The sequence below is a fragment of the Molossus molossus genome, unplaced genomic scaffold, assembly GCF_014108415.1.
Source record: "Molossus molossus isolate mMolMol1 unplaced genomic scaffold, mMolMol1.p scaffold_m16_p_8, whole genome shotgun sequence".
NCBI classification, from domain to species: domain Eukaryota; kingdom Metazoa; phylum Chordata; class Mammalia; order Chiroptera; family Molossidae; genus Molossus; species Molossus molossus.
In genome coordinates, this window is record NW_023425402.1 from 110,171,724 (window position 1) to 110,195,887 (window position 24,164).

The 24,164-nt window shown below is 47.4% G+C and overlaps 1 protein-coding gene across 1 annotated transcript in view; it reads right to left on the reverse strand.

Annotated features, from left to right (window-relative positions):
• CUNH6orf118 (chromosome unknown C6orf118 homolog) overlaps window positions 1-24,164 on the reverse strand; it is a 109,432-nt gene that overhangs the window by 59,421 nt on the left and 25,847 nt on the right. The window contains exons 7-9 of the mRNA XM_036247791.1: window positions 22,994-23,172; window positions 22,245-22,298; window positions 21,674-21,735 (exon numbers count right to left, since the gene is read on the reverse strand). Of these exons, the coding sequence (XP_036103684.1) occupies window positions 21,674-21,735; window positions 22,245-22,298; window positions 22,994-23,172 (295 nt within the window). The remainder of the gene's footprint in view (window positions 1-21,673; window positions 21,736-22,244; window positions 22,299-22,993; window positions 23,173-24,164) is intronic.

Here is a 24,164-nt window from a genome sequence, read left to right on the forward strand (position 1 = left end):
GACAGTGGGCGGGAAGGAATGAGAGGAGGGTTTCTTGGGGAGAGTTTTCAAGAGTGCCGTGTCTCCTGCCCCCATCTAGGGAACAGCAGGCACACCCCCCCCAGATGATAGGTACAACCAACCGGTATTGCTGGCCAGAGGAACAGAAAGAAGCTGCTGTTGCTGTCCATCAAAACACCCCAACACCTTCATGTGTTAAGACAGCAACCTCTAGTCTGGCCCCCTTGCTGCGAGTCGGAGATTTGGTCTCAGCTGAACTCACTCCGGGTTGGAGGTCAGCAGCCGGGTCTGCTGGGGTCTTCTTGCTACTGGACGGCCTCTCTACCTTCTGGCTCCCCCTCCACCGGCCAGATCTCACGGCAGCTGGGCAACGACCCGGGAGGCCAGCAGGGCACTGGCCTCGGGACAGAGAGCTTCACCTCTGCTGCATTTCTCCAGACGGGCTGGTCGCAGGGCCCACCCAGATCCATGGCGCAGAGACATCAACATCTTTGATGGAGAAAATGCAAAGTCATATTGCACAGGGTCGTGGATCCACGAGAGGTGACCTTTGGGGCTGTTCTTGCCATTGATACCACCTTGGTGCAGGCGCTGCCGTGCGAGACTGGGCAGGGCCCGATGACTCGGGGAATGGGAGTCACGGTGAAGAGATGGGGTCTTTCCCTAAGCACAGTCCGCATCCCCGGAAGCGAGTGTGATGGGTGGTTTCTGAAATGTCGCTTAGGGAGCTGGTATAGGTGACAGGTTGCTTAGGGAAGGAGCAGAAGCAGAGGGACCACTTAGAAGTAACTGCAGTGATACAGGCAACCTTTGATGGTGTCTCAGATGAGCAGCTGGGGAGCTGGAGAAAACGCCATTAAATCAGGAAATATGAATAGAGCTGATAGGACTTGCTGATGTGTAAACTCGGGGGGCTCTGTGGAACGCGAGGGATCCAGCATGATACCCAGCACTTCAGTGTGACTAACTAGTGGTGCTCTGTCCTGAGGCAGAAAAGCAGAAAGAAACAAGTGTGGGGGAGCAATCCAAACGCTGTGTGGTACATACGTCGTTTGTGATGTCCGGAGTCCATTCGAACATCAATGTCAACGCGCAATTAGACATGTGGGTCCAGAGGCCATCGGGTGACCAGGGCTCCAGTCATCAGCATACTCATGGTTACTTTAAAACTTGGAGACATATTTGACCCCCCGTGGAGAGACTATAAATGGAGAGTGAGGTCCAGGACCAAATCTTGCCAACACCAAGTCTTCAGAGGTTATGTAGAAGATGAGGAGAGAGCAAATAGACAAGGGTACCCTGTAAAATGATCAAGTCATTACGAATGAAAGATAACCTCCACCTGGACACATTGGCATATCACAGCGACAGGTCAGGCTGCATAATCGTTGTTGCGGGGGGCTCGCTGGCCTCTATTCCCTGGATGTCTGTAAGACTCCTCCATTTGTGACAATAAAAAATGTCTCTAGACATTACCAAGTTACACCTGAGGAGCAAAAATGATCCCCAGTTGAGAAGCACTGTTCTAGAAGAGTAAAGGTGTCAACTGCATCAGAAAATGCTCAACAGCCCAAACACACTGTGAAAAGAGAGAGGCCACCGGGCTTGTCGATATTGAGGTCCCACTAATCCCCTTGGCATTGGTCTAGTCCAGAGACTGGCAGGCTTGAGTCCCAGAAGAACCAATGATTCCAGATGATAGTTGTAACATGAACAATGTCTCAAAGATACAAACATCTAGCCTGGCCAGTGTGGCTCAGTGGTTGAGCATCGACCCTGCACCAAGAGGTCACCGGTTCGACGCCTGGTCAGGGCACATGGCCAGGTTGTGGGCCAATCCTCAGTAAGAGGTATGCAGGGGGCAGCCAATCAAAGCTCTCTCTCACCAATGTTTCTATCTCTCTCCCTTCCTCTCTCTCTAAAATCAATAAAGAAGAAAAAAAATGTTTTAAAGATACAAACATCTAAAAGTACACCATCCAGGATACATCCGAGCAGGCAATAGAGGTCAACTCTACCTGTAGCTTCTATAATTAATTGTAGGGTCACAATCTGAGCATACACCTGCCTGGCCATCGCTCCCTGGTTCTGGGGTTGACCAGATTTCCCGTCTGTCCTCTGTTTCTCTTGCTGTCGTCACACCTGTGAGAGTCCTTGGCCCTCAATGTCCCATGGATCAAGCTCAGACTCACATTGCTTGACAATCTGTTTAGAAATCGTCCCCAAGTGTCTAATGTCAGCCCACAATAAGCTTAACTCAAAGTCAATGTCCCTCTGGGTCACAGATATAAGTCTGAGAGTCAAAGACATTCTTCCTACCCACGCAGGTCCGCTGAGACCTGTAACCACCCGATCAGCCCTGTAAGTCTTCCCGCTGGGCTGGGGAGGGGGACACAGAAAATCAATAATATACTTGTTTCCAGCTGAAGACAGTTTTCGCTTCTTCATCCACTCATTTTGCTCACTATCTTTTGTAATCAACCCATAGTTTCATTGGACGGATTTAGGCTACAGACTTTCTTCTCTCTGAGAGACGAACTGGCCCACGTTAGGCAGAGACTGCCCGTCAGGGTCATGTTAGTCCACGTTCTATCCCAAGGTAGTTGACACCCTGAGAAGGAAAAACAACGAGGAAAATGTATGAACTTCACCTGCACATTTTACTGAAATGTTCACAACAAAAACCTAGTCACGTGACTCTTCTCTTTTCCCCACACTCTGTTCTAATTTTTATGTATTTTTTATCTTAGTCCTCATCATCTTATAACTAATTACAACTCAAATACATCATGTTTTTATTACTTTCTGCCTTCGAACCTACACCAACTCCATTTGAACATAAGCTCCAGAGTGCAAGGACGTTGGTCTGTTTTGTTCCCCGATGAATCACACGGTACCCCATCACATGGTACCCCATCACAAGGCACCCCATTACACGGTACCCCATTACACAATACCCCTTCACAAGGTACCCTATCACAAGGTACCCCATCACAAGGTACCCAATCACACAGTACCCTATCACACGGTACCCCATCACATGTTTGTTGAGTGAATGAGTTGGATCCCTCCCAACAGGCAAACATTTTGGAGGAGAGCAAGGAAACAGACCAATTCAGATTGAATTCAAACCAACTCGGGGGGAAGGCTTGGCTCTGCCTTTTCCCTTCTTCTGACTCAACTTTCGCTTCCTACTCCAGTTTGATTACCTGGCTTCAACTCAACTTTGTCTCCCAAGAATCTGTGTGCTATTTATTCACACTTGAGTCACAATAGGTGCTGTTGCTTTTTTTGAAAATTATGGTGTGTATTCTTAGGCCTCAACTCCGAACTCATCGCAAGTGTGTCTCCAGACTGCCTTTCGATCCAGTTTGTGGCACTGGCTTCGATACCCTGCTCCAGGATGCTTCGGTTAGAAGAAACCCCACAGCCTTCTGAGCTCCATGTGGTGACAAGTGTTTGTATCCCTCTACCCTGTTGAATCACAGCCAAACCACAAAGTTGTTTTGATCCATTTCAGAACATTTTTCTCCAACAGTGGGCAGCACCGAACGGATTCTGAGCCTGCCTTGGCCGTGACCCCATCGTTGTATGACTGCAACATCATGAACTCACTTTTCACAGCTATCTCCACACAATCAAGCACCCCCCCATGTGTAGACTAGGCTATACTTTGCTGTAAGAATACTCATTGGAGAACATCTTATTTTTAATCCTCCCTGAGGACAATTTTTAATGTTTTGTTCAGATAGAGTGGGAGGGAGAGAGAGAAACATCGATGTGAAAGGGACACATCAAGTGGCTGCCTTCCGCACAACCCATCCAGGGCCAGGGACAACCGAGGTACGTGCCCTTAGCGGGAACTGAACCTGGGTCTGTCCGGACCGCAGGCCGATGCTCTAACCACTGAGCCAAACAGGCCAGGGCGGAGAACGTCTTTTGATCAAAAACGAACAATAGTCTGGTTCCCTACCTGACTCTGTCATTGGTGTTCTCCGGTAAGTAGCTTCCAACACTACCTGAGTGACGAAAAGAAAGGGGAGAACTTCTCCTCCAAAGGTGGAGGACTCAGGACTCATGACACTACGTCCTTATCTACCAAGTCCCCCGCAGCCGCCGTACCCACTGACGGGCATTGCCTATCATTTACTATTTTAAAATATTTTATTTTATTCATCACCAGTGCAAGTATATACAGGTTAGAAAAATCACAGATACTCTTATGTGACTTATTTTATCTCAACAGAAGTTTAGCGTGAAGTCTCTTTCAAAATCTTTCTTTTCGAAATCTATCCATCAGTCATCATAGTGCCAAAGAGCTACAGGAAGTTGAAAAGACATTAGACATAGTTTTTGTCGTCAGGGCCCACAATCCGATCAAGAGAATAATGCATGTTTTGTAAAGAGTTACCTTTTATGCCCTGGCCGGTTTGGCTCAGCGGTTGGAGCGTCGACCTGTGGTACAGAGAGACCCGGGTTCGGTTCCCGCTGAGGGCACGTACCTCGGTTGCAGTTTGTCCCCGGCCCTGGTTGGTCGTGTGGGTGGCAGCCACTCGATGTGTCCCTTTCACGTCGATGTTTCTCTCTCTCTTTCTTCCTCTCTCTCCCTCCCGCTCTATCTGAACAAAAAATGGAAAAATGTCCTCGGGTGAGGATTAAAAAAAAAAAAAAAAGTTACCTTTTATAAACAGTGCAAGGCCAGACACCGTAACTCAGATGAAAGGGGGAGACGAACTTAGTCCAAACGGATTAGCACTCAGGTCATTTGAATAGACGAGAAGGTGTCATCAGCCCCAGTAGGATCGATGGCGAGGGGTTGCGGGGGGCGGCACATAGAATAACAACAGAAGTAGCAGGGCTCCCTGGACATGCGTCCACACAGCAAATGACTCATTGAGGTCATAGGATTAATTAATCTACCCATTTATTTATTAATCCACTAGTTCAACTTACTGAATGTATTTAATACTCTAGACACCTAGTTGAGCGGGTGGAGGAAGTACTAGTGTGACGCAAACAGAGATGATCCCTGCCCTCATGGAGCTGACGTTTTACTGGAGACAGAAGAGAAACAAGTTTCCTAATGACTAGGCTACATGTTGTGCTACATGCCGGGAAGGAAAGGAGCCGGGTTCTGCATGGCCGATGGTGGGGACCAGCCTTCCAGGAGAGGGAGCAACGATGCAGAGGCTCTGCGGTGCCAAGAACTCAGTGGGACCTGATTAGAACAGCAGGTGGCCCTGGCCGGTTTGGCTCAGCGGTTAGAGCGTCGGCCTGCGGTCCGAAGAGACCCGGGTTTGGTTCCCGCTAAGGGCACGTACCTCGGTTGCAGTTTGTCCCCGGCCCTGGTAGGTCGTGCAGGTGGCAGCCAGTCGATGTGTCCCTTTCACGTCGATGTTTCTCTCTCTCTCTCTTCCACAGGTGGACAAGCACCCACTGGGATTGGATAATAACAGCAGGTGAGGTGACCACAGGAGGACAAGCACCCACTGGGATTGGATAACAGCAGGTGGGGGACCACAGGTGGACAAGCACCCACTGGGATTGGATAATAACATCAGGTGAGGTGACCACAGGAGGACAAGCACCCACTGGGATTGGATAACAGCAGGTGGGGGACCACAGGTGGACAAGCACCCACTGGGATTGGATAATAACAGCAGGTGAGGTGACCACAGGAGGACAAGCACCCACTGGGATTGGATAATAACAGCAGGTGAGGTGGACAAGCACCCGCCGGGATTGGATAATACAGCAGGTGGGGACCACGGGTGGACAAGCACCCGCCGGGATTGGATAATAACAGCAGGTGGGGGACCACGGGTGACAAGCACCCGCCGGGATTGGATAATAACAGCAGGTGGGGGACCACGGGTGGACAAGCACCCGCCGGGATTGGATAATAACAGCAGGTGGGGGGACCACGGGTGGACAAGCACCCGCCGGGATTGGATAATAACAGCAGGTGGGGGACCAAGGTGACAAGCACCCGCCGGGATTGGATAATAACAGCAGGTGGGGGACCACGGGTGGGACAGCACCCGCCGGATTGGATAATAACAGCAGGTGGGGGACCACGGGTGGACAAGCACCCGCCGGGATTGGATAATAACAGCAGGTGGGGGACCACGGGTGGACAAGCACCCGCCGGGATTGGATAATAACAGCAGGTGGGGGACCACGGGTGGACAAGCACCCGCCGGGATTGGATAATAACAGCAGGTGGGGGACCACTGGTGGACAAGCCCCGCCGGATTGGATAATAACAGCAGGTGGGGGACCACGGGTGGACAAGCACCCGCCGGGATTGGATAATAACAGCAGGTGGGGACCACGGGTGGACAAGCACCCGCCGGGATTGGATAATAACAGCAGGTGGGGGACCACGGGTGGACAAGCACCGCCGGATTGGATAATAACAGCAGGTGGGGACCACGGGTGGACAAGCACCCGCCGGATTGGATAATAACAGCAGGTGGGGACCACGGGTGGACAAGCACCCGCCGGGATTGGATAATAACAGCAGGTGGGGGACCACGGGTGGACAAGCACCCGCCGGGATTGGATAATAACAGCAGGTGGGGGACCACGGGTGGACAAGCACCCGCCGGGATTGGATAATAACAGCAGGTGGGGGACCACGGGTGGACAAGCACCCGCCGGGATTGGATAATAACAGCAGGTGGGGGACCACGGGTGGACAAGCACCCGCCGGGATTGGATAATAACAGCAGGGGGGGACCACGGTGGACAAGCACCCGCCGGGATTGGATAATAACAGCAGGTGGGGGACCACGGGTGGACAAGCACCCCGCGGATTGGATAATAACAGCAGGTGGGGGACACGGGTGGACAAGCACCCGCCGGATTGGATAATAACAGCAGGTGGGGGACCACGGGTGGACAAGCACCCGCCGGGATTGGATAATAACAGCAGGTGGGGGACCACGGGTGGACAAGCACCCGCCGGGATGGGATAATAACAGCAGGTGGGGGACCACGGGTGGACAAGCACCCGCCGGGATTGGATAATAACAGTAGGTGGGGGACCACAGGTGGACAAGCACCCGCCGGGATTGGATAATAACAGCAGGTGGGGGACCACAGGAGGACAGACAAGGATTAAAGGGGCACAAAGTGAGGTCTGCTCAGCAGACCCCCAACCATCTATGGGGGTGGATTTTGCACAACATGGTAAGGAGCTTGGTGTTTATTCTAAGAGTAATTTGAACCTATTGGAGTATTTTAAGCCAGAACTTGACATATGAATTCATGTCTAAAGGAGATTATTCGTGCTCACGCGTGAGGGGTCGAATGGAGGGACCGTACATGGGAGTCAAGAAACCAATTATGTGACTTCTGCCAAATTCCAGAGCAAAGCAACCGTCATTTTAAGGGGCTTTCCAGAGGAAAGGCCATTATTTTGGTGTCAGAAGGGAACCTTGACAACATTTCAGGGCAACGCTGAGCTGTTTACATTCTCACGGGAAGCGTCTGTGTCCACTGGCCCTCAGAGGAGCGTGGGAGGAAGGATGTCACGTGCAAGGGGGACAAAAGGAAAAATTCACAGAAGAAAACCTTGAGGGACATCAAGGGGCAGGTGGAAGGCTTGGCCTTGGAAATACGGGTGGGAGAGCAAGTTGTCTGAGGGGAGGAGGCATGAGCGGAGGCACATCCAGGAGCAAATGGCGTGACTGTCACGTTCCAGGACCCCCATGCCTGTTTCGTGCACGCCCAGCTGGCCCTGGGCGAGGCGGAGAGGTTCGCTGCTGCCCCCAACGGCGAGGGTGCCCAAACATGCTCCAGGTCTGTGGGCCAGGACCCTCGAAATCTGAAGAGGACAACACAACGAGATGGTGAGGGCTGAACGGATTTGTCGAGGAATCATGGTGGGGTACCTTCTAGAAGCCCAAGGCGAGCAGAGAACCTGACCATTCCTCTCCTCTCCCAGCGCATCCGAACATAGGGAGGCGCCCCGAGGGAGACGTCAGAAAGCGAAGGCAGCTGGCCTGGCCGGGCGGGCAGGGGGAGGGGCCCAGAACAGCCCTTGACAGCCCGAGATGACGTCAGAGCCTCTCACTCCACGTCGACGTTTTCCAGAAGGAGAAAGTCGGGGTATGGGTTCAAGTCCGGGGCAGCTGCATTCCCTGGGGCTGAGCGGATCAGAGATTTGCAGTGTCCGCGGGAGGGGTCCTCTGCCCAACGGGAGAATTTAGCTGCAGCAGGTGGGGAAATGGACCGGCCCTAGAGCCTGCGGGGACATTGCCCTGGTGGCCTCCGGGGGCCTCCACTGGGCTGCCGGGGGGCCCTCTGGCAGGGAAACGGAGCCAGACAGGAGGGGCTCCCCAGCCGCGCTCCCAGGCTGAGCTGTTCATCTTCCCCACTCAGGGGTGCTCCTGCACACACCTCTCCGCTATTCCCACGCCCGTTTCTCACCTTCCTGTGCCCACGCTCACTTTTCCCAACAAATGAGAACTCACACGTCCCTCCGGAGAGAAGCCAGATGCCCACGTTCTCATCGCTGGACCCTGTGCCAGACAAACGGCCCCTTTGGGACTTGACTACGCCTCACTGCCCTGAGACTCCCCGGAGCTGGGCAGAGGGGCTCACCGCAGCCGGAGCGGGTGAGCACCCTCAGCGAGGGGCCAGGAAATCGGCTCAGCGAAGATTTTTGAGCAAAAAACCTGGCAGGGACATTAAGGTGATAGCCGCTTAGTCCTGGCTGGGTGGCTCCCTTGATTGGAGTATCGTCCTCTGAACCGAACGGTTGTGGGTTCAGTTCCCGGTCAGGGCACATGCTTAGGTGGAGGGTTTGACCCCCAGTCGGGGTACAGCCAGAGGCAACCCACCGATGTTCTCGATGTTTCTCTCTCACGTCCATGTTTCTCCCTCTCTGACTCCCTCCCTCCCTCCCTCCTTCGATCTCTAAAATCAGTAAAAATATATCCTCGAGTGAGGGTTCAAGAAAAAATCACAGCTCCGGCCCAGAAGCCGCCGCTCAGACAGCCCGTCACTTCCTCCGGCACAGGCCTCACAGGGTCAGGGCGTCATCTAGTCGAGTTTACACGACACCGCGTGAACCTCCTGCGGTCTCTTTGGAATGTAGTCATTCTTCTGAGATTGCTGTTTAATCTTCATTCAGTCTGAAGATGGGCCTTTTCTGAAACGTTACGAGGGAGGAACAAGTCAGAATGCTGTGCAGGCCGGGGTAGGGCAAGGACTGCATCAGAGGCGTGTGGGCAGGAACCAAGCCCTCGGGCCCGGACCCACAGACGCCCTGACCTGAGCTGTCCTGCTCCAGGCCCTGCTGTTCGAGGGGGCGGGGAGGGGCCCGGTGGAGACTCGCAAGGTCTAAAACATGCATTATTCAGACTCTCTCATTCTTCGCGAAGATCAGCTATATAAAACCTGTGTTTGAATGGCTCTCTCTTTGTCAATGAGGCTCCAGTCGCCTACTCAACGTGACCACTTTATGGCCGCGATGAACAGACAAGATCTGCGTGTCTCTTTTCTCCCATGACATCAGGGTTATTCCCGTGAGGACACTGGGCAGCACCGTCCTCGAGACCTCGGGCCTGAGCTCTCTCGGAAGCGTCCGTCTTGGTTGCTGCTGACACGCAGCAATTTCAAAGCCTCCAAGTGTTCTTCATGACAACCCTGGGCTTCACCTTCTGTGCCAGCAGGACGTTCCCGAGGCTCTGGTCTCCCTCCCGGAGCTGCCCGACAGCCCGCCACACGGTCTGGCGCTGCCATCTGCTGGCCGCGTGTACCGGGCCCACTTCTCCTGTTATTTTCTCCTGTTCCAAAGCGTTTTCCCTAACCATGAAGAGTCAGCTTTCCTTAAAACCACAACACATGGGCTCTCAGTCCAGTGAAATGACCCCTCATCTCTGCTGGAGGAACTTGGGAGATTGTGCCACGCGGGCGAGACCCCGACGCAGAGTCTGAGCCTGTTTCCTGTCACGGGCTTGACTGTGGCCCCACCCGGGTGTGCGCAGGCCCGGCCCTGCCCAGACCCCCGGCAGCCAGACGTCCCCCTGCCCCGTGTCCTGGGCTTGCACCCCCCCAGCCGGAACGACACCGGCACTAAGCCTTTAATTCTCGAAGGGCCGCCGCACTCACAGGCAACCACATAAATAGATGGAAAACGACACTGTCGCTAAATATAACAAGTGTCCATGTACATTTCACTGGAGCCACAGGCTCAAATTAGCCTGTCAGAATGTCACTATCCCTGATGCCGGGTGTCAAGTGACATGATTAGCTCACGAGGATGAGGAAAGCTTGTCAGAGCCCACGCTCGTCTGCGGTCCCCTCTGCAGTCCCATCCCTTCGCAAGGTGCCTGACTGCATTCAGTTCTGTTCACGCCTGAGGAGTGTGCATGTGCGTGTGTGCACATGTGTGCGCATGTGTGTGCATGTGCATGTGCGCATGTGTGTGCATGCACGTGTGCGTTCATGTGTGTGCGCGTGCATGTGCATGGGTGTGTGTGCATGTGAGTTTTACCTTTCAAACTCCAAAATGATCACACAAGGAAGAGTTAGGGTAATATCAGTATTTTTTTTAAGGTCCAAATGTTTTTTCCCCCCCCTTTTACTTCCCTTCTGCAAAGGAGAATGTATCAAAGGCTGAATCCCGGCCCCTGGTAGGACAAACAAAATACATCGAAGAAAGGAATACAGACTTCACGTCGAACTGGAAAGATCAGAGGTCAAGGGGTACTGACCTGTGGGACGAACACCCAGCCGCCCGAGGGCTCCAGGACTCCCCAGAGTCGGCTCTTCTCTGCCACCAGGAAACAGAAGGAAGCTGCTGTTTCACACTGACCCAGCAGAAGGTCCCTTCGCTGCCCGGTCCTGCCTCCAGCAGGTTGAGTGTGGGGTTGATTCACTGGAGAAACATGGGCTCCAAAAGCATCTGCGAACAGACTAGCAGCGGGGTAGGGGCTGCTCCCAGAGATGCTGGCCCACCTACCACATGCATAGGTAGCAGCCCACTATTCTTATTCATTTCAAAGTCTCTCAAGGCTCATTTTATCAGAGTGTAAGAAAAATAAATAACCAAATTTCATTGGCTGAATATTTGACTATGTATATCCTATGTATACATGTGCTTGGGTGTGTAAGAGAAATGAAAAAAACAACAACAACAAGGTATTTTCTTTTAAAAAACATCATTATAAATATGTAAATCCAGTAGATGAGACTTTACACATTTGGAATTGACGACTGGTCCACTGTCCCCCCAAAAAACAAAAATCTCCAGCCATGTGGAAGGACAAGTAAACATTCATGTCTGCAGAACAGCTTAGTAACGCCGACAAGCCAGCAGCAATCAGTACATTTCTGTACATTTCTGGATACGCTTTTCGACTGCTCATTAATCTGTTCCAAATGCTCTGATTTAATCGTGTTGTTTATTTTATTTATTTATTTTTTCATCCTCCCCTGAGGACATTATTTTTGCATTTATCTTCAGATAGAGCAGAAGGGAGAGAGAAACATCAAAGTGAGAGAGACACATAGAGTGGCTGTCACCCACACAACCCCAACCAGGGCCGGGGACAAACTGCAACAGAGGTGCATGCCCTTAGTGGGAACCGAACCCAGGTCTCTCCGGTCTGCAGGCCGTCACTCTAACCACTGAGCCAAACTGGCCAGGGCAATCGTGTTGTTCAAAAGTATGTCTATTGAGAAGTGTTTAAGGTGTTCATTTACTGTGGCAAAATAGTTCATCGTAGTAATGCAACCTTTTCTGGCAAAGTGGAGACACGAACTTTCACAAAGAAATGAATCTTCACAGGAGACCATGCAGGTCAGGGCCAGCCCAAAAAGGAGAATCAGAGAGCATGCTGGGAAGCGACCCAGGGGTCGGAGACTGAAGACAGAGTTTAGGTGAAAATGAATCTGTGGGAAGAGAAACATGAGATGAAAAGTGTCCAAATATATTTTGAAGATTAAAGAGAATTCCCATCACCCCATTCCTAAGTTAGAGGACCCGCCGGCCCAGGACCCTCTCAGCATCATTGCACAGGGGTCTACCAGCAGTCAGTTGTCATGTGTGGTTTGTCTTCAAGGCCCCCTGGGGTCCTTGGAGGAGGGGGAGCAACCTGTGAACCAGTGTTTTCTGTAGAAATGACCAAAGGTATGTGATGACACGTCAGTTCCCCCAAACCTAAGAAAATAAAATGCACAAAGAATGCGTCATCAACCAAATACCAACGACAAGTAAATGAAACGCGGAAGTACTCAGTAAGGGCTTGAGGCTCTGTGAGTACGCACCGTCAGACGTGCAGATGGCTCCGTGGGCCGTTACGCCCTGTCTCTCTGAAGACATAAAATGCTTTTTTGCCATCAGGTTAAACAGTTCAAAGACATAATTAATGTTTTGATAGAACAAATTTAAAAATCCTTCAAAACAAAGAATCTATGACGCTCATCAAAGAAGGAAACCTATTGTTTTTAAACTCTTATCTTTGAATACTTCCATCTGATTTTATGGGCCATGTTATTTCATCACGTTTTATCTTTTGGCCTCAACTCAGAAATGCAAAATGCTCAAGTCCTGATTTCTTGACCTTGTAAGAGAAAAGATCAAACTTTGTCGCACTCTGGTTGAGATGTTTGCCAAAGTCCTGTGTTAAAATGGCAGCCAATTTGCAAAATTAAAAAAAAAAAAATTGTAAGCTCGCCTATGAGCCATCACTCAGACATGAGCCTTACATTTCCAATTATTACATATTCTTCTAAAACATGATTTAAATTGCTGATTTAAACTACTGAGCCACACTGACTGGACAACCTTTGTGTTATTTTAATATCCTCCTATGTAGTCTGGCTGGTGTGGCTCAGTGGTTGAGCATCGACCCTGCACCAAGAGGTTGCTGGTTCAATTCCTGGTCAGGGCACATACCCAGGTTGTGGGCCCGATCCCCAGTGGGGGGCATGCAGGAGGCGGCCAGTCGATGTTCTCTCTCATCCATGTTTCTGTCTCTCTCTCCCTCTCCCTTCCTCTCTCTCTAAAATCAATAAAGGAAAATAATATATATACACACACATATCTCCTCCTATGTAGACTTGCGCACCCTTTTTTGCAGACGTGACCTGGCAGAGCTGAACCCGCACACTGCGGAAGCTCTGAGTGTGTGCGGATGTCTCTGCAGAACACTTGCACTAATTGACATGCTTCCCAGCGGCATCTGGGCATGCTCTTTCTAAGCACCTTGCTAGTGTGCTTAATATAGTACCTTTTATACTTGTATCTGCTATAGCTCCGAGCTAAATATATTTATATCCCTGCTTGGAACGGCAAATTCGTCCTGCGTGCATGCCGGTCTCCATCACACTCCCGAAGGACGGAAGGCCTTTCTGATCCAGCACAAGTGAAATACTCGGCAGCTGAGGCAGGACTGGCCTGCAGACCCCTTCTCAAGTCACTTCTGCAGCGGACACGCCCAGCGAGGCCGAGCGGGGGCTCCGGACCCAGCACCTGGGCTGGTCCTTCCCCAGCACTTCATGCGCCGTCACCATTCCTGACCGACGGAGCTGGGCAGTGTCTGCAGCACGAACTTCCTGCCATTCACCTTGCCTCTGAGCACACCTTCCCCTCCGCTCCCCATTCCTGCAGCCGAAAACGTACACCCCTGTGATTTCAGGGGTTTCATTAGGGTGCCCACCACAGACCTGACCTCCTCGGCAGGCATCCCAGGCTTCGGAGATGTCTGTTTAGCTGAAATAATTTCCCCTGATTAGATTACAATCTCCAGAGGTACTGTGCTTTCTCGTGGCAATTACTCCTCCTCGTTCACATTAGATAGTACCCGGGACTCAGAGCCTGATGCATTTATGTTTTAACAGAGGATCCGAGAAGTCCTAGAATCCTAGCAATTGCCAGTCCTCGAATATTTAGCCCCTTCATGTGTGGACGCACATTGGGCCAGGCCAGGAGATAGGAGCGCAGACCCTGGGCGTCCATCTGTCTGACCGAAGGCCTGTCCTCCACAGGCCTGCTGTCCACCTGGTCTGTCCTCTGCGCCCCTTGACCAGAAGAGCCGTCTGTGTTTCCTGTTGCAGGTACGTCGCCTGGTTGAGAGACGCCGACGACAGACAGACGACGGGTGAGCAGACCGCACTGCCTGCCTGTAAGTGTGCACAGGTCGCTGCATCTCTGCTTGTGCTGGGAAGTGTGCACGCCGAGGTGTGCAGAGGTTCTGTTGTGAGGCACCGTCCTCCCTAACTGCGTGGAGTGTGTAGGGGCCACGTCAGCCCCAGCTCTCTGACTTGCCCCGGAACCCCGAAATCTCAGGCCAGTGGGGTTGCGGAGAAGGGCCGGGGGACAGAGGGTACGGGGTCTTCCTGCACAGGGAGGGCTTGGACCAGTCCCTGCAGATCCCGCCGCTTCCTGCTGCTCCGGCCAGACCAGGCCCACAGCGCTCGGGGTCCATGGTGCCCCTGCTCCGCCGAGTGCTTTCTCGGGGGTGAAGGCCCATCCTTTGAGACTCCTACCCTCAGACCTTGCCAGCTGAACCCAAGATCACGGCTCTGGCATAGATGCTTCTGGTTACGTTCCAGGAATTTCTCAGCGAAGCCAGCCCTGGGGAACAGGTGCAGCGATGTCCGTCACCTCACAGGGTCCAACAGCCTCCTGTTCTCTCTCCAGACTGTCCTCCAGGGGGCAGAATCTTCTCCTTTGAACCCTCGAGAAACAAAGTAGCTGGATGCGCGCCTCCCCCCGGACACGAGGCCGCTTGCCTCCCTCTCCCCTTCCCAGCAAATGCTGCCCTAATTCACAGCGGGGTCACGGGCTGCACCTCCAGGACCTGCTGTCTCAGTAAAGAGGAGAAACGTAAAGTTAAATTCTAGAAAGACACCCTGAGTCAGGCCCCCACTCCACTGGCATCCTTGAAGCTTAGTCTTTCAGATACAAATGCAATTGTTTTTCCATTTCTGTCGTTTTAGTTGACTCACTTGTCATTTGTTGCTCCAAAGGTGTCACCTCGGGTACTTGATGAGGTCGGCAAAGATTTCCGGAGGGAACACTGCAGAATTGCTCTGCAAATCGCTGAGGTGCTGTTCCGAGAAGTCTCGTCGCTGTTGCTGTTGTTTCAGCCTCTGTGACGGAGGTGACATGACTAGACGAGTTGTTCTTCCTGTTTCTCAGTGCCCACTGCCAAGCATCCCCCTCTGGCAGCAGCAGCTCGGCTGGTCTGGGCTCTCGGTCTCGGTCATGTCTTGTTGCTGTTGTTTTCTGTTTGAACAATTCACTCCCTCTTCCACACGGGCTGGGGATGACTGACCACGCAAAACAGTGTCTGGGGTGGGACAGAAGAGCCGGCAGAGAGGAGACAGAGCCTGGCCGGGGTCTGATGAGCGATGAGGCTGCCGGAGCCGGGAGCCCCTCGGCTGCCCCCTCCCCACGGTGGCCGGGAGGCAGAGCGCCCACGCATCTGGGACAGGTTCCCCTGCAACACAGTTCCTTGGCCAGGCTGCTGAAGACCTGGGGGGACAGAGCTCAGTGTGAATGGCGTCTAATTGTTACTGCACCTCCACAACGTTGACGCTCTACTCAAGCCAAGTCCCCGTAAGCGCGGCCTGTCTCTCCACTGGCGCCCCGAGTCGGCTGCTTAGGCTCTGAGCTGAGTGAGCACGTCAGTGCACCCGGTCCCTGGGCACAGGTGCTCACTCGGCCAAGGCGTGGCTGCGAGGCCCTGGTGGCGCGGACAGCCCGCTCCGCAGCCTGGGCCTCACGGTCAAGTCTGCCTCCCAGCTCCACAAAGTCACTGTCCGAAACAACAATGCTCTAAATGCATCCAAATCTAGGGTTTAGCGTTTCCTAGTATGTGTCAGGCTGCCCTGCCACCGTGTGGCTGTGACGATGAACAACACCCTGTTCAAGGGGACACCCAGCACCTGCTGGAGGTGGGGGCCCGTCCACGTTTCAAGTGGAACATTCCAGGAAACCAGATATGGGAGAGAAGGTGGTGAGCCCTTTCCCTTGGCCCGACGTTGACCACCCCGTGGTGCTCACTGAACACGTATTTGAAACTCGACACAAATGCATGAGGAGCATTTTGCTGATCAAAATTATTGATTCACATATTTTGAGTTTACAGTTCCATGAGTTTTGACAAATGTGAACAAAATGTTGCTATCGCCACCACATATAGAATGTCCACCAGGCCCAAAATGTCCCTCGTGGCTTTTTGCCAAATCACTGTACCCTACCAGCCCCAAGCACCGATCTGTTTTCTTTCAGGTTATGTCTGCTCTCGAATTTTCAATAAATTGAATCATAGTGTTTTTTCTTTGCTTCCTGACTTCTTTGACTGTAGGTAATAATTTTGAGATTCATTCATGTCACATGTACAAATTATCTAATCCTCTTTATCGCTGAGTTGTATCCCATTGTGTAGCTATACCCCTTGTGGATGCCTGGTGGTTTCAGCTTGGGGCAATTATAGATAGCTCAGTCTGAACGTTCGCATATGAGTCTTTGTGTAGACACCTTTTTCATTCTGCTGATGAAAGTCTAGGAGAAAATCTGTGTGGTCATGTTGTAAGTGTGTGATAACGTGATAAGAAGCTGCCATATCTTTTTCCAGAGATTAGATCACTTATATTCCAACCACGATGTAGGTACTGTGGCCCTGCCAACAATGAGGATGTCTGTCAGTCGCATTTTAGCTGATCTAAGGTGAACTGCGAGGTCGCATTGTGGTTTCGATACTCAGGGGTCAGGTTGCTCATGATAAGCATACTTTCTTTTGTGTATTGGATATATGTGTGTGCTGTGTGTGTATAAAATATGTATATAGACAGTCTTATTAAAATCCGTTGACCATTATTTAACTTGGTAAATTTCTTATAACTATTCGGTGGTTGTTGGAGTTTGTTATAGTTATACATTCTGGACATTAGTCCTTTGTTGGATACATGTTGAAAGTATGCAGTATTTTTATTCCACTCTACAGATTGATGTTTTGTTTTAAAGATTTAGGAATGTTATGTCCTCTTGATGAATTAACTCCTGCATTATTATGAAATGCTCGTCATTACCTAGTAATAACCTTTGTTTGAATAACTCTCGTTTTCTTTTAAAATTGACTTTGATATTAATATGACCATGCCAAGTTTCTTCTGATAGTGTGTTCATGGAATACTTTCTTTTGTGTATTGGATATATGTATGTTCATATATTTAAAAAGGGCTTCTGATAGACTCGAATTGCATCTTATCTCTATAAATGTCTCTTTTATTTGAAATGTCTTGGTCATTTGTTTTTATTACTATTTATTTCTCTACTCGGTGTACATTTACAATCTTGCCATTTGTTCTATAATTGTTTCATATGTCACTTGTCCCTGTTTTACCCTTTTGCATGCTTTCTCTTGGATTCATACTTTTACCTTTGTGTTTTACATTTTTAGTGGTTGCTCTAGAGTTTATAATATACATCTTTATATAATCGTGGTCTACCCTCAAAACGCTATCATACGATTCACTCTCCGTGTGAAAACACTGAAATAAATACTTCCATTTCCCCCCAATGCTTTCTGCTTTTGTTTTACTGAACTTTGCATATGCTATAAACTCCACAGTATAATTACTTACACTTTAAAGATCAATAATCTTTAAATAAACAAAAATTTAAAAAGCAAAGCTCTTTCTACTTCCACAAACTTTTGCCATTTCCATCGTTCTTAATTCTTCTGTATAGATCCAACTTTTAATTTAGTGGCTGTCTCTGTTTTTGGCCCAAAAAATTTCCTTCAAAATTTCTTGTAGTTCAGCTCATCAGAGAACTAGTATTCTCCACTGTTTTTGTATTAAGAAGGATTTTTCTGAAAATATTCTTAATTTATATAGATACTAGATTGGCAAGGTTTTTATTTTTCCCTAACATCTTGAGACTCCCCATTGTCTTCTGGATTGCATGGTTTCTACTGATAAGTCTGTAATAATACTTGGTTTGGTGGCTATACATGTCTTTTTTTCCCTCCAACTTCTTATTAGATTTTCTTTTCATAACTTAGGTTAAATAATTTGATTATTAGGTGCGTTTTTAAATCCTTCTTGAGACTTTTTTTACCTTCTTAAATATGTATATTTGTAGTTTCATCAAATTTGATCATTTTCAACCATTACATCCTCAATAAATATCTTTTCTTCCCTTATCTCTTCTGGTCCTCCAATACCATGTAAGTTAGAAATTACTTGAATGTTCTCATGTCACTGAGGTTCTATTACATCTTTCAACCTTTTTCTTTCTGTGCTGTAGTTTGGATATTTCTATTTCTATGTCTTCAAGTTTACTAGTAAAGCTTCTTTTTTTAAACCTCACCCAAGGATACTTCTCCATTAATCTTCAAATAGAGTGGGAGGGAGAAAGAGAAAGAAAGATTCATGTGAGAGAGACACATTGTTTGGCTGCCTCCTGCATAACCCCAACCAGGTCCAGGGACTGAACTGCGAGCCAAACCAGCCAGGGCTACTAGTGCTTTCTTTTTTGTGCTATGCTGTCATTCCATCCAGCAAGATGGCATTTTTAAAATTTAGAAGTAACAGCGGGTCCTTTATGTGTTTTATTTCTTTCCTCAATGTTTTTGTGTTCTCTTCAATTCTGTGAGCATATTTACAATATTGATTGTAGCTGAACTGCAAGAAATTCTGAAGGAAATTTTTTGGGCCAAAGACAATAATGTTAAATTTTAAAAAGTTGGATCTACACATTATAATTAAGAACACTGGAAATGGCAAATATTTGTGTAAATAGAAAAAGCTTGATTTTTTAACAAATCTTTATTGTCGTTTCTGGATCTATTTGTAAGATCGAATTCATGCTGCGATGGATACCCTTCTTCTCGTAAGTGTGACCTCTAGCAAGCTGCCAACATAGAAGGTACTGGCCAGGCTTGAGGGGGTTTTGCACCTATAAATTCACCTGGGAATGAGAAAATCCTAGAATACAAGTTCTCTAGGACTCTTCTAGTGCAAATTCCCACCTTTAGGCTAATTTATTTTTTTCTAAAAGTCAACACATTCCTCATTCTTTACTGAGGACAAGTATAATATTACCCCCAAAATATATTCTGACCAGGGAGTTCACAACAAACATTTTCAGATATTCTAATGGCTTTAAAGATGGAACACAGATGAAATGCACAATGTACTTAATTTAATAACTTCTTTTTAAATTTATTTTATTATTTCATGAATCAATAAGAAATAGAGAAAAAAAATTACTATATTGGAAGAGTTTACAGTGGGAGAAAACAGAAAGGAACCAAGTGGATTTGAGACTTCTGTACTCTCGGGCACATCTCATTGAAGGTCATTTTTTTGTGTGTTTGTTTTTGTTTTTGTTTTTTTGGTACGTGCCCCTAGTGGGAACCAAACCTGGGACTCTCTGGTCCACAGGCCAACGCTCCAACCACTGAGCCAAATTGGCAAGGCGAAGGTCATGTTTTTTACAGAAACAGGACACCAATGGACTTGGGGTCACCTCCTCCAAGGACCCAGTGTTCTCTTGTCCATGTTGTCACAATGTCATCAGGAAGATCTCAGTCAGCTTAGACATGTGCTGTGCCATCTGCGTGCTGGTGGGATCACATTTGTGGAGCACCGCATCACTTACAATCAGCAAAGAGTATTTAACTAAATGGATATTAATTAGATGACTTGTTTATTAAATGCCTGTAGAGAAGCTTGCACTGGCAAATAGGGAACCAGTCTGATCTATATTGCAGCTGTCTAAATGTCTTATTCCCCCCAAATAACTGAAAGTATTTTTCCCTGAAGAAAGTGATTAAATGAATGCAAAAAAAAAAAAATTATCTAAGAATTATTGCTATAAATATGCATACAAAAGCAAAACTAATCACATGCATACATGTATTTATTTCAATATCTTGTGTAAGATACATATACCACATCGATTTTGTTGGAAATTAAAGTGACAAAGTGAGATGCATCTCCACTCATTTATACCTCTGCAGACATTCTTACTATGTACATGATGCTTCTGAATTTTCATTGGTCATTTTTCCAGCCACTTGAGAATTATTATCTGGTTCTTTTAGTGTTACATATTCTTTAATAAAGTCCCAAAGGTTCCTTAAATACATAAGAAATAAGTATAATAGATTAGAAAAAGGACAATTAGCATAAAAGAAATTTCAACATAAATATCTATTTTAGGACACATTTACTCAAAAACACAAGTAAGTCTTTGCAATCGTCCACTCTCATCTTAGAGGATACTTTCAGCAGAGCTTTGGCCTTGGATGGAGCAGAGATTCTCTCTATTGATGGGAAAATCCCTGCAGCATCTTCCAGACCAAGGATAGTGTGGTGGCCGAAGTAGATGCACCTTGAACATGACATTGATTTACTTTTTTCCTATTGAATTTATTGGGGTGACACTGGTTAACACAATTATACAGGTTTCAGGTGCACACTTCTACAGCACATCATCTGTACACTGTACTATATGTTCACCACCCAAGTCAAGTCTCTGTCTTCACCGTTTATCCCCCGCACTCTCTTCCACATACCCTTGCCCTTCCCCCGGCAATCACCGTACTGTCGTCTGTGTTCATATGCTTTTCTCTTATATTTAAATTTTAGATCCATTTGTTCTCTTCGTCAAGGCTATGGAAGGACCTTTCCCAACTTCGTATTTATAAGTCTATGCTTTTTCCATTGAGGACACCTAACATGATATAAGGCAACATGGGTCCACCTGAATGGCTCACCCAGCACCGTCCTAACACCTTCCCCCATGACGTTCTCTACCACGTCTGCTGGAGTGAAATGTTCTGTTTTCTGGACTCATTTTCAGCCAACAATGTCCTTGGGACATGGTGCTGGCCAATGAGACACGAGTGGAAGTCCCTGGGAAGGGCTTTTCTCCCTAAAAACAGAAAAGCCCCATAATCAGAAGCTTTTGGCCATGTCTTTCTCTTTCCGCTTTGTTCCTCCACGGGACACGGACCCGATGCCCGAGGATAACCATACTGAGGGTCTGAGGAAAACTGGACTCAAGAAAACCGGAGAAGAAAGACAGAGGGGCTCTGGTTGTTCGATGAGATCGTTGAACCTATACCACCTACAACTAGATGTCTTTTTACTGTTGGTACAAATACGCCTTTTCCATATTTAGGTCATCAGCGGTTTTCTGTTGCTCCCAGCCTCCCCAGAGTGTAAGACTGGAACTGTAGTACAAACTCTAAGAAACTTAACATATAAAGTCTCAACATATGTAATAGATCATATAAACCCGCCATTGTGTTTTTAAATTAAAAGTTTTACAGTAAGACATGTATAGGGTTTTTCAAAGATTTGATATCAGTGAACGCCACATGATCTGAGAAAGTCACCCACAGACACAAGCCTCCCCACCTCCCCGACCCTTGCCCATGAGAATTAACCCTTGACTTTTCAGCTTTTTCCAAAGAATTTACTTCTATGTTGCTAATATACATACACGGATTGAGGTTTAAATCTTGGGCTCAGCATTTTTAAGCACAGGAAGGGGTGCAACATGTATACTTAAAGTTAAGTCTCATGGATGTAAACACTTCAGATGCACTGTCCAGTCTGATCTAATTTCAAATGCGTGGTGTTGAGAACAGCGTGAGATGACGCCAGTTCTTTTCACAGCGTCAACACTTACCGCCGCTCCTCCCCGCTCATCTTACTCTTCCCCATGAACTGCTTCACCTGCTTTTCAATATTCTACCAAGAATTAAAAACCATCTGGTCACATGTAATGGCAATAATATGAAGTCCAAATAGATTACCACTTCTAGAATCAGGCATGACATTCTAATTCATACTATGTATAATATAGAGAGATATACACACGAGAGAAACATTATTATCATCTATTAAGCAGCAGACTGTTAGCAGGTATTTTGGAGGGGTATCCTGACAGTTGTTAGAGGGGCCAGTCTATTACATCCCTTGCAACCAAATCAACTCACTAAAATTGTTATGTGTGGAAGGCTTAAAGAAATAGCTAATTCTGCTAAGCACATTCAACTATTTAGAGAGATTTTTTTTAATACATTAGCTTACATCTCTCCAATTCTGAGCTAATATCTGCATAACCAGCTATTTTCAGCATTACGAAAAGTGATCGTTTAGAAAGTCAATTCATATATTCTTATTTGATTTATAACACAGTACAAGAAGGCACTGGAGAAAATATTTCTATTGAAAGGCATTGATTCTCAAAAACTTACATTTATTTTTCTCTTTAAAATAGTATTATCTCTTTCCAATTTTAAAGCTTCAGTCTGAAGGAAAAATAATTTTCAGAGAAAGACACTTGGTTAAGAATATTTATCAAAGAGTTTCTCTATTTATAGAACAAAATATATTATGTGAATGATGTTATTCTGATTTCAAAAGTACCCAGTTGCACCCCATTTAGCACAGATGAATGAACAAAGAATGACTCAAAGAACACGAAGTAAAACAGACAGACCCTGGTCCTCTGGGTCAAAACCTACAGGAGGTGGGGCTTGATGTTGTAAAAATCTAGAGAATTTTAAGAAAATTCTCAAGTACAAGATTTCCTCACTTTTCAGAATTAATAGAATTTGTTGAGGTGACTGGATATAATATAAAAATACAAATATCATCAAGTCCTGTATAGAACAGTAATAACTTATTATAAACTATAATGTGAAGTATTTTAAGTAATCATTCACAATAGTAACAGATGCCATCTAGTCCCAGAATAAACATGACAAAAAATTTAAAAGCAATGCATAAAAATAAATATAAAATGATCCTTGATGAGAATGTTAATATTGTAAAGCTGTTACTTCTTCCCAAAGGAATCTGTAAGCTCATTGTGAGCACAATCAAAATGCCAAATTTTATATAATTTTTTTACCCTATTGCAAAATCAACTTGCTTCATGTGTTTGCCAAGGTCATCAAGTGAAAAAAAACAAGGTAAACATTCAAATAAATAAATTGCATACCTCTATACTTGTAATGCTGTTCTCAGTGATACGTAAAATTCCAGTATGAACCAAAGCTGTTTTAATTTCTCTTTCAAGAGCTTGAATTTCATCCAATTTTATCAGTATTTCACACCTCTTCCTTTCAATATTGTCAGTAAGAGTAAGGTTCTCCTCCTTTACACATTTCTCAGATGATTCTGGAATATTTTTAAAAGCAAAGGATTACTGTGCTTAATATCATAGCCCTTAGTAATAATATTACGTATTATTAACATTGTGTTATATATAACTATATATTTTATATAGCTATAAAATGTAATATAACACAAACTCCAAGCACATCTATAAAAATTATGTGATTGAATAATGGGGCTTATTCTTCCTTTAATTCATTCATGTAATCACTAAGTGTTTACTGAATGACTAATCTGAGCAGCTGACACCAGGAGGGGAAGACTCAAGGGTGACTTAGCCAGAGAGCTGCGACTACACCGAGACTTGACAGATAAATAGGAGTTAAACAAGTAACAGGGGTGGGGAAGGTGGAGGAGCAGAATTTGGCACATTCACTAAAAAATGGTTATCCAGGAGTGTGGGGGCACTGGGCACCAGATGGGCAACATCAAGAGATGATGCTAGAAAAGAAACCGGGGCACGGGGGCGGGGGCAGGGGGACGATCTGTAAAAGTCTTATAACCTGTGCTAAGAAATCAATCTACGTTGTTGAAGGATTTTCGGCTGGGGAGAAACAGACAATGATCCCTCTGTGCTCAGCAAGACCGAAATCAGGAAGGCCGGCCAGAAAGCAATGCATCGTTCAAACAGGATCGGATCAGGATCGCACCCGCGGCGTGCAGGGAAGCGGAGAGATACGAGAGGGATTCGGCAAATAGAAAACAAGCAGGACTTGGTCATTGACCAGATGCGGATGCGATGAAGAGGCAGATATCCAGGTGACCTCTAGGTTGCAGCTTGGTGGCAGCTAGGAACAGATTTAGTGGGAGGGAAATGAGTTCAACGCAGCAGAGAGGTAAGAAAGACCTGGGTTGGCCACGTACTGAGAGCTGTGCTCACGTGGTTCAGGGGAGAAAAGTGGAGGGTGCCTGCCACGGGCTTTCTGACTCGAGGCCTATGTGCTTGGTGATGCCATTCATGGTAGTAGCCAGTGACAGAGGGGGAGAGAGAGAGA